This window comes from Cyclospora cayetanensis, unplaced genomic scaffold, assembly GCF_002999335.1.
Source record: "Cyclospora cayetanensis isolate NF1_C8 unplaced genomic scaffold, CcayRef3 CcayRef3_contig_378, whole genome shotgun sequence".
Lineage (NCBI taxonomy): Eukaryota > Apicomplexa > Conoidasida > Eucoccidiorida > Eimeriidae > Cyclospora > Cyclospora cayetanensis.
This window is the reverse complement of record NW_020312345.1, coordinates 1-11087: the sequence shown is the minus strand read 5'-3', so window position 1 is coordinate 11087 and position 11087 is coordinate 1. Positions and strand designations below refer to the sequence as shown.

Sequence of the window (11087 nt, the reverse complement as noted above, 5' to 3'; positions counted from 1 at the left end):
TTCACGCGGTCGAGTGCTGTGTTAGTCGATACACGACTAAGTGCTTCAGACGAGACACGAGAGTTACACGTAGGGACTCAGTGATACTCTTATGATTGTAGGTAACACGGAAGAGACGACCAAACATATCGCAGGGTGAAGAGAGTTGTGTGGTGCGGTCGTACGAACTACACGGAGAGAGAGACAGAGAGAGAGAGACAGAGCGAGGGTGAATGAGGGAGAGAGAGGGAGAGAGAGAGAGAGAGAGAGAGAGAGATAGACATAGAGCCAGAGAGAGACAGACAGACAGACACATACAGACAGACATAGATACAAAGAGAAATAAATCCCTCACACAGACACACGTCCAATGCACACTCCAAAAATACACTCCAATAACAAAGCGAAGCCCTATGGAGCGTCGAAGAAGACGTGCAGCTTTCTCTGCAGCCCACAAAATCTTTCCCACCTTTTATTTGCACTACAAGGGGGCCTGATTAAGAGAAAAGGAGGACTTACATGGATAAGCTCAGCACCTAAGGCCGCATGAACCCTGTGCATTGCAGAGCCAAGACATTTCACCAGAGGCCAACTCTGTCAGACAAACGCGACGCAGCACACCATGCACGACACGCAGAGGCTGAAAATCCTGGAAAAAAAGCCTCGTTCTTCGCGAACTACCAGCGCAGGCAGACAGGAGGGAGAAGAGTGGGTGCAGACCACTCGCTAGAGCGCTCTAGACAGCGATCCCTCGTGCACAGATGCTGCTAGCCGAGGCTGCAACACGCTTCAGATATGTGCTGCAGCAAAAACAACACCTCTCCCGCTTACCAAGTCCACGATGGCTAAGTCTTCACGACGGCTTGGGAGGCCAGCCGCGCAAGCTCGGCGTATCTAATTCCGCAACAGCAGAAAAAATATAACTACGCTAAAATCCTGCGCTCTTGATGATCCGTGAAAGTCGTTAATAGGCAGAGCAATCACACCTCCCACCAAAACTCAGCAAGATAGCTACATACATCACAGCCGAAAAAGCATGCGCGAACTACACACAACAAGGCCACCACCACCAACCCCACCCCTCTTGCCCCCTTCCCCGAGTGCCTTTAAAGCACGCGAGAGACGGCCGCACTACTCGAGCTCACATAGCGGCCTGCTATCGACTCCAGCTCCGCAACAGCCTCGGCTCCTTGCACTCTCTCTGCAGATCGCAGGCAAAAGGAGCGCATCTACAGAACAGCAGCGGCGATAGAACGAGAACAGATCCAACCCGCAGAAGTAAAACAAGCCAGCAAGAGGCGCAGGCTCGAGAAACTGCTCAAGTAGCGGCAAGGACTATTGTCAGCTCCGAGAAGCAATAGCAATCAAGAAATCCGCATCCACATTTTACGCGGGGGAAGAGAAGGTGGGAGGAGGAATAATTCGATCTGTGCGCCGATAAAAGGATTGCAGCTCGAAGAGTGAAGCGAGCGACAGCCTGGAGACGCGTCCTACATACATATAAATATCACGGAGCACCTAAATATGCCAACGGGGAGGGGACCGCTAACCTGGAATTTTTTGCAGCGTTGCTTCAAGCTCCTCTAGATGCGAGAGCTGCTGCTGCTCCAGCATCACTCGCAGCTGCAAAAGATCGAAAATCGCATGCAGTAACACGCAAACAAACGCCGTGTCAAAGACAAGAAGATGCAGTGACAACCGCCAAGCCAATGCAGTAATACACGCGCTTCGACAGGCAACGTTCTCCAAAATTAGCCACACAAAGACAGCCGCGAACGGCCTTAAGAGTTCTTGCTCTTTTGCGTGTTGCTGTCGATACAGCTGTTCATCTTGCATGCTTACACGCGGCCTGAAAGCTCTCCAGCCTCGAGGATCTATGAGTGCTTCGTCTTCTTCGTCATCCTCGCCAGACACCCCTCCGTCAGAGCTGATGCCCACCCTCACACAAATCCACCAAAAATCTCCCATAAGCACTCTCAATCACCTTATCCGCAGCAGCATTCCCGCTGGTGTGTATTGTGTGTATATAATGTGTGTGTAAATTGTGTGTGTATTCTGTGCATATAACGTGTGTGTATTGTGTATTGTGTTTGTATGTTGTGTGCGTATTGTGTGTATTATGTGTATATTGCGTGTGTTTGCGTGTATATTGTGTGTGTATTGCGTGTATTATGTGTATATTATGTGTGTATATTGTGTGTATATATTATGTGTGTATATTGTGTGTATATTATGTGTATAACATGTGTGTATATTGTCTGTGTATTGCGTGTGTATTGTGTATATATTGTGTGTATATTATGTGTGTATATTGGGTGTATTGTGTGTTGCCTCTCATCGGCAACAGTGCGCCGCCTCTCGTATTGACAGATTACCCCGCGCTCTCTCTCTCTCTTCCTCTCTCTGCGGTGCCTCTGTGGATGTGTTAAAGCCTAGTTCTCCCTCGTTCTTACTCTGATGCCTCAGCTGGCAGAATCTCCCTTCTGCAGACAAAGGCCCCTCTATCGAGGCTCTCCTTGGAGCGTCCCTCCTCCTCGTCCCCGTCTTCGGAAGAGCTGGAGGCGAAATCTGAATTTGGATCCAAGCCGAATTCGCCAAACTGCGCATGGTAGCAGCAATCACAGAGAGCGCGACAGACAGTCTGACAGAGGCGAGGCGGCCTTGCAATGCAACGAGAAAACACGCGCGCAAAAAGGCTTCTTTCGACACAGCGTTGAGTAAACGTTTCCGCGGGAAGGCGCCTTCTACGCGAACGTCCAAAAAAGACAAATGAGGGCCTAGAACTCCGCAGGAGAGGTCATTGGTTACAGCGAAAACAAATGCAGAAAAAGCAGTTTTCTTTTTTAAACTGCATGGCGGTAGAAGCGCGCTTTCATACCATTTCCGTATCGTCAATAAAGGCGTCATCCTTGTCGTAATAGTCGCCCTTATCGCCTCCCCCGCAGCGAAGGATATCCCGAGGATTTGCCAGCAAGCGCTGGCATTCAAGACGCCTCTCTAAGTCGTGAAGGACCATATCCAGACGGCTTGGCCGCCACTGAAGCGTCTCGCAGCAAGAACAGACACGAGGAAGCGATAAAAGTGGAAGGGAAAGGGGGAGAGAGGGGTGGGGGAATTCTCTCGCAGAGCCGAGCACAGGGAGGCGAACGCAGCTGCAGTGAAGACGGCGGGGAGGCGCATCTTCCAACAGAGAGCGGCACACAAAATGAATAAGAAGAGCGAAAAAGAGCAAGAGAAAAAGAGAGAAACAGAATGAGAGAAAGAGAGAGAGCCGGTGTAGGCAAAGACAGAAAAGACAACACATCACTCAAAGGGCTTCCAATAGAACAGGTGTCAATAAGGCTTCACGACAACAGTAGAGGCCTCCAGAATGAGGAGCCTTTTCTCTCCTGCCTCCCTCACGAAAAGCACCCCTCCCTGTAGCGTGTATTGACGTACCAGACCGCCAGCAGCAAATTTGTCGCGCGACGGTTCTCCGGGTGTCTCTACACCTCGGGGGACAGTGTCGCCCTCTAAGTCTGGTCGCTGTTGTTTTTGGGTAAAGCCGTCTTCGGCATTTCGCCTTTCTGAACAGCCAAGAGGAGCAACAACGCTTCAAGGCAAGAGGCTTCCCCATGTGTCTCTCTAGACTTCCGAAGCACAGCTTTGCAAGCTCTGGAGAGGCGAAGGGGGAAAGGGAAAAGAGGAAAAACGAAGACGCGCAGCAAAAGCGAAAGCATGCTGTAAGACAGAGAAGGAGGGCCATGGCAGAAAGTTTGCCGCAAGCGCGTGGGTGCTCCCCCAGGCAGCGCGTGCATGCATGTGCTTGTGTGATACAAATTCCGCTTGCTCTGTGTATGTCTATGTACATCTATGGATGTATATACAAACCTGCAGCAGCTTCTTCTTGCAGCAGCGCCAGCTGCTTTTCTTGCTGCTTCGTTAGAGGCCGCGACGAATCAAAGAACTCCTGCTGTAGCAACACCGCGGGAGGTCTTTTTTCGCGAATGTTTTCAGCCCCATAGGCTGCAGCAGCAGCAGCAGCGAAGTCTAACATCAGCGGCAGCCTGCATTGAAAGCATAACCAGCATCGGGAACACTGCACTCCTTCTACCTAATCGCGAAAGTAGTAGCACTCCATATGCAGCAGCAACAGAGAGGCGTCTCTTTCTTTTAGCAGCAGCAACAGAGAGGCTTCTCTTGCTTTCTGCAGCAGCAACAGAGAGGCGTCTCTCTCTTTTTGCAGCAGCAACAGAGAGGCTTCTCTCTCTTTTTGCAGCAGCAACAGAGAGGCGTCTCTTTCTTTTTGCAGCAACAACAGAGAGGCTTCTCTCTCTTTTTGCAGCAGCAACAGAGAGGCTTCTCTTTCTTTTTGCAGCAGCAACAGAGAGGCTTCTCTTGCTTTTTGCAGCAGCAACAGAGATGAAAAGTGTCAGCGGATTCCGTTCTTGGCGAGGCTGCAACTCCAGCGCGGCAAGCGCAGGGTAGGAAGTTCACATGCCCTCCACCAGCACACCTGTTGCGATCATCGCGGATATCTTGAGAGGAAGAACTGCCATCGGCAGCGCTGAATGCAGCCTCTGAAACCTCCACCCACAGGCCAGGGAGCATCCTGCATGGCAAGACATGAACAACAACAACGACTCAACGAACCACGAGATGGCAATGGACAGCCAGCAACACAACACCGCATGAATTTAGCTCCACATTCACACATACATACACATAAACACAAACATACACATAAATACATACATACACATGAAAACATACATGCACATAAACACATACATGCACATAAACACATACATGCACATAAACACATACATACACATGAATACATACATACACATAAATGCATACATGCACATAAACACATACATGCACATAAACACATACATGCACATAAATGCATACATGCACATAAATACATACATGCACATAAACACATACATGCACACACATACATGCACATAAATACAAACACTCACATAAATACATACATACACATAAATACATACATACACACATAAATACATACATGCACATAAACACATACATGCACATAAACACATACATCCACATAAATACAAACATACACATGAATACATACATGCACATAAACACATACATGCACATAAACACATACATACACATAAATGCATACATACACATAAATACAAACATACACATGAATACATACATACACATAAATACATACATACACATAAATACATACATGCACATAAACACATACATGCACATAAATACATACATGCACATAAACACATACATGCACATAAACACATACATACACATGAATACATACATACACATAAATACATACATGCACATAAACACATACATACACATGAATACATACATGCACATAAACACATACATGCACATAAACACATACATACACACACATACATGCACATAAACACATACATACACATAAATACATACATGCACATAAATACAAACACACACATAAATACATACATACACACATAAATACACATCCGTCAACAGCTGCATCGCAGAGAACCGCATGGATAGAGAGAAAGGCGGGATTGCAAAGGGAGGCAGCCGCACGGAAGCTCCTCACAGAGATGCGAGGCACAGAGCATTTGCACAAAAAGCAAGAGAGACAAAAAGCAAGGCATTCCAAAGGAAGAAGGAGGGAGAAAGGGGGGAGGCAACATCGACGCTAAACTCCCTTCATAGCGATACTCAAAGAAGGGCAGCAGGAGGCGCTGGAAAGGCTTAAAGGCACCGCATGCCACCAAGTGGAGAAACAGAAGAGCTAAAAGGCATTCGAGTGGGGCACAATTAAGCAGCCACACGGATCGAACCTTGTTGGGGAGCCACATCCTACCTGAAAGCTTCGTATTTCGATTTCTGCTGAAATCCTTTCGTGCAGCCTTCCGCTGTTTCGTCACTTGTGTCATAAACTTCCGCATCATCTTCATCATCTGTGTCGCTATCCCCTGCCGCGAAGGGCACAGTCAGTGCTCCTGTGCGACTCCTAGAGCTTTTGGCAGTAGCCGTGGAAGCCGTTTCGCCCTTCTCAGATGCAGCAGCAGCAGCAGCAGCTGCTGCTGCTGCTGCTGCTAAGCGGCTGCTGCCACGCTGTGGGCGGCGCTGCTGTTGCTGCCTTTGCCGTGTTGACTTTGTCTGGGAAGCCGTCGATAGTGCCTGCTGCTGCTGCTGCTGCTCTTCATCCTGCTGCTGCGGCTCTTCATCCTGCTGCTGCGGCTCTTCATCCTGCTGCTGCTGCTGGTGCCGTTGCAAGAGAAGCCTTAACAGATTTTCTTGGGGCATGAGGCTTTCTTCGCTGCTGTTGTTGGCGGTGGTAACGCTGTTGTTGGTGCCGCTGCTGCTTCTGCTCAGCGCAGCAGCAGCAGCAGCGGCAGCGGCAGCGTTACCATCCAAGTCTTCGCATCTGAGCGCCTCTGCCTCCGCTGCTGATGCAGCTCGGATAGCAGTTGCGGCAGCTGCTTCTGAGGCTTCAGAGGGAGCAAAAGCCTCGACACCTGATGCGGCGGGGAGGGAGGAGGCGCGAGCAGTAGTTTGTGTCTCTCTTTCGCTGGGGGAAGATCTGGTGCTTGTTGGCTTCAACCCGTCGAATGGGGGAGACGACTCCTGAGACGCGGACTGAGGGGAGGGGCCTCGAAGGTGTGCCGCTTGGTGGTGAAGCATTTGTGAGTGGCAGGGAGAATTCCCAGTGGAAACATCGCTGCTGGAGTCGGTAGTATCCAGCATGGCCTGAGCGTTCGTGCGGGGTGCTGTGTTTGCTGTTGTTGCCGCTGCTGCATCTTGCTGCTGTTGGTCATGCTGCTGCTGCGCCTGCATCTGCTGCAGCTGAGGCAGCAGCAAAAGGTCTCGCCCGGTTGCGTGCTGCATCGCAGCTGCTGCTGGGGTCTGTCGTCTTGCTTCGCATGCCCGTCTTGTTGCTGCCCTAGCACCTGCAGAACCTCCCACGCGTGGGGCGCTCTCCCTTGCAGCAGCAGGAGCAGCAGCAGCAAGGTTCTGCCTTTGTCCACCGAGCTCGCAAAGGCGTCACTGCCAATCCTCTTGAGCCGCGTAAAGACTCTTTGCAGGGCCTGTGGGGGCAGGGGCCTCCCCGGGAAAACTTCCCCAGTGACGCCGACGCCTTATCCTGCAACTCGACGTTCTTCCCCGGCTCAAACCCACAAGGCAAATGCTAAATCGCACGCAGATGTCTCAGAATGCAGCAAAAAAAGGGGGCATCTTCGGAGGAAGCTAGGGAACGGGGCCTCTTGAGGTGCTCCCACCATGGAGGCACGCGGCGGGGCCCCCCGTCGCCCGCAGGGGGGCCCCTGGGGAGCCTCCCTTCTGTGGAAATGCCCATTTTGGAAAAGCGACATGCAAGCCGGTCGATGAAAAAGCATTTTACTGGACTTGCTTTTTGCTTGGTCTCGATGGTAGAGGGGCCTTTAGACCTCTGGGCGTGTGCGCTGCCCCGAGCTGTACGTACACCAGAGGGCCCCCCGGAAACTCGCGGGTTTCCATAGGCTCTGAAGGCCCTAAGATGCAGCAAGGGCCTTCATTGAATGAAAATAAAGCTTAAAAATGCACAGCTAGGCTTATTCAAGACGACTTCTCATCAGAATATTTGCTTCAGGGGCGGCTGCTGACTAGGATGGAAGTGACCCTGTTCAGGAGAGAAACCCCAAGCGACAGCCAGACCCCAGTTCGGGGCCTCCCTAAGGACAGCCTTTAGACAGGTGCACAGAGAGAATATTTGCAAGATTCGCATTAGAATGCAGGATATGTTCGCTCTCCTGCCTTTTGCGAACGGGTCAGAGGGGCCCCAACCTGAACAAGAAAGCAGTGCTACCCTCCCCGAAAGCCCCATCCAACGACTGCCCCCCTCTTTCGGGGGCAGCGACGCACAGAAGATAGCTGAAAAAAGGGGACTTGAGGGGCATCCAGGGGAGCCGAGGAAAGACCCCGACATGGATGACTCAAAGGAGCCGCTTTGGGGCATAATTAGAGAGGAGCAGGCAGGGGGGGAAACGAACAGTGAAATACCCAAGCTTGAGAACCCACAGGGAGATAAGGGAGCGGGGGTCCTGCAGGAGGCAGCTGGTGAGGCCCTTGCAGCAGCAGCTGAAGCATCGGCCGCTGTTGCAGCCTTGCGGGAATGGCGACGACAGCAGCAGGATCTTCAGCAGCAGTTGCTGCAACGTGCAAATACCAGCTATGAGTCTGAAAGCTCTGTAGCCCCCGATCACAATAGTCCCCTGCTGACGCAGATTGATGCCCTCTCCGACGCTCTCTTAGGGGCCTCCTCTGCCTTGGCAGAAGGGGCCCCTGCCGTGGACAGTCTTGTCAGCCGCGTTACTGCGACGCAGCAGCGGGGCAGTTGCATACTTGAACTGCTATCTGTAAGTGCCACGCTGTCATCCTTGAGCCTTTTGGCGTACTCAGGACCCCCTCTCCTACTAATATCAATGCAGGCACAACAGTTCTGGGTGCTGCGCAGGAGGGAAGCAGCAGTGCAACAGCAGTAGCTGCTGCAAACAGAGTGCATGCACACCTCAGCCAACAACAGGAGAGACTCTCTGGCATCCCGCGGACCCCCCAACTGCAGGCAGAGCTTGCTGTCTTGGAAGCTCGTATAGCGGCAACAACGACTGCAGGTGCCACACAATCCTTAGGGCATTCATTAATTGAGTCGTTATGACAGCATCGGGAGCCGCTAGCGCACGATGTATGCCCTGCAGCACGTGTAGACGCTACTCTAGTGTAACCCCCCTACATGACTAAGCGCTGCTGCTTGCGAACGAATCCATGCAGAGGCGCAAGTTGCTGCTGACACTACGGATGCGACGGGGACCTTAGGTGTGCTGCTGCAGCAAACGGCAAGTCTGCTAGCTTTGCAAGGGGCGCAACAGCAAAAGAAGGAAAGCCGATACACGAATGGCAGAACTTAAAAACGGTAGCAGCTGCACCTGCCACCCCTCCTAATGCCAGCACGAAGACACGCAGTCGACTCTGTAGTGCATGCGCCTGTTGTTCTACAGTACATTGGAGCGCCTCTCCCCGGCCTCTTTTCAGAGAGTCTCCCACCATCAGGCAGCTCATGTATAGAGACTGCAGAAGAATGTGTTGCTGCGGGTGCGTTCCGCTCTCTTCAACGCAGCGTAGACAGCTCAGTCAAGGTACCGCCGTGCTGCAATAGTTTGTTGAAGAGTCTTTTAGAGCTGAAGAAGGAGGTCGATGAGGCCCTTAGTGTCTCTCTTGAGGTGTGGCCCTCCCTCCCCAAGCCGACGAGGGGCCCTCCCTTTTTCTGACGCGCAGCGTTTGTAGGCGTCGAGCCAGAGACATGACTGCCTCACAGCATGCTAAGGCATTACCCAGTAGGGTGCTCTTTCTAGATTTGCCTCGAACTGTGCGAAAGGCCAAGCCTTCGGAGACTACGATTTATACGAGCCTCACGTTCTACTTGCCCCCTATATATTTGCCCCCCTGTCCTTCACAGCTATACCTCTGCCTGCCTTTCGCTGATTCCCTTCAAAATCCCTCTCTGCCCAGGGCGAATCTAAATGCCGAGACACCACGTCGTGCAACCACTGAAGGAGTGGGGAAGATGCCCTTCAGGCAAGGCCCCTTAAACGAATAAAAAATATAGGCCGCCTAAACCACCAGCCGCAACGGCTGATGATGCCAAAACACTGTCTGCTGAGGCCTACAGAGAATCGCAGCAGCAACGTGATACACTCCGGGAGCACAGGGGATCAGAGAAAGCCTGTGGCAGAGGACAGCGCCTTTGTTCTCCATGCTGTCGAAAAGCGACGAACTTTTAAGAGCCCGCCGACACGCAAGGCTTGAGGGGTCTCTGGAGGAGGAAGCGGCAGCGGCAGAAAGGAGATTTTCACCCTCAAACGAATGGGAAGAAGAGCTTGCGAGAGCCTTCCGCGCTCTCCGCTGCTGTCGAACGAGCCGGGATGGAAGGAGTGGTTCTTTCATCTGTGCGATGAGCGGCCCTGACCACAAGAGGCCATCTGTGATTTCCTCGCTACCGTGAGAAAAGGGGATCAACAAGACACAGCAGCCTTCAAGAGGAACGCTCGTTCTGTTTTCCGCAAATACGTGCAGCGTGGCCGCCTCTGCAACAGACGCCTGAGGGAGCAGCGCACATACAGCAGAATCGGCAGCAGCAACTGCAGCGCTGGTGGGAGGGAGGGGCCACACCTGCAGCCTAGCTGCAACGCCTCCCCTTCTAGCAACGAGAAAACACACGCAAAACTCACAGTGAAACAGTCGGCGGTGCGAGCAGGGAGGCCCCTGGGCCTCATACCACCCGAGGGGGCCCCCGGGTCGAGCGTAGCGGGAAGGGAATCCCCAGAGACTCTCCTTGTCTGTACACCTGCGGCAACGACTCCCTTCCCCACGAGCCGCAAATGCAGCAGCACCTGAAATGCAACGATTCGCAAGCAAAAGACGGAGCAACACGCAGACACCGACGGTTTCAAACAGCAAGAATGCGAAGGGTCGTCTAGGCGAAAACGCATCAGAACATCGCTGTACATACACAAAGGAGGCTCTCTCTCGCTATCGCTATATATAGATCTATGTATATATATATGTACATCTATATATGTACACGCATCCCCCCTTTAGGGCGGATTTTTATAGCTGCGGGCAAACGCTCCCCATAAGGCGAGACGCAGACTTTGGTAAAAGTCTAAGCTACGCCTCACGCAAGACTAGACGCGTTACGCAAGTACTGCCGCTACCCACAAGGGCCCCCCATGAAACAGCACTTGGTGTTGATTCATGTACGCTGCCGCCTTTACAGAGAAAGAGAAAGAGAGAAAGACATACACCAAGAAGGAGCTTCGTTTAGCTCCACATTTCGCATGCCAGCGCGGCAGGGCTCTCTCTCTCTGTCTCTCTCTCTCTGTCTCTCTCTCTCTGTCTCTCCCTCTCTCTCTCTCTCTTTTTCTCTTTCTCCCTCTTCCTCCTCTCCCTTTTCTCAACCTATCTTCTCTCCTACTCTCTCCTTTCGTTCTCTCTCTCCTTAGCCCACACCCTACCCTCTCAACATTCTAGTCCCCCTCTCTCTTGCTCTCCTACTCTTCCTTCATGTTCTC

General features: G+C 51.9%; 1 protein-coding gene across 1 annotated transcript; it reads right to left on the bottom strand.

Annotated features, from left to right (window-relative positions):
* Positions 1-448: 448 nt before the first annotated feature.
* LOC34620575 lies at positions 449-6663 on the bottom strand (the record flags this gene model as incomplete). The annotated part of the gene is made up of 12 exons (XM_026334170.1): positions 6454-6663; positions 6286-6343; positions 5840-6248; positions 3850-4025; positions 3418-3545; positions 2858-3016; positions 2433-2620; positions 1822-1906; positions 1530-1602; positions 1125-1168; positions 811-873; positions 449-573 (listed from the first exon to the last, which is right to left on the bottom strand). Coding segments are annotated over exons 1-12 (1718 nt in total), but the record flags the coding sequence as incomplete, so codon positions are not given.
* Between the last annotated feature and the right edge of the window lie 4424 nt (positions 6664-11087).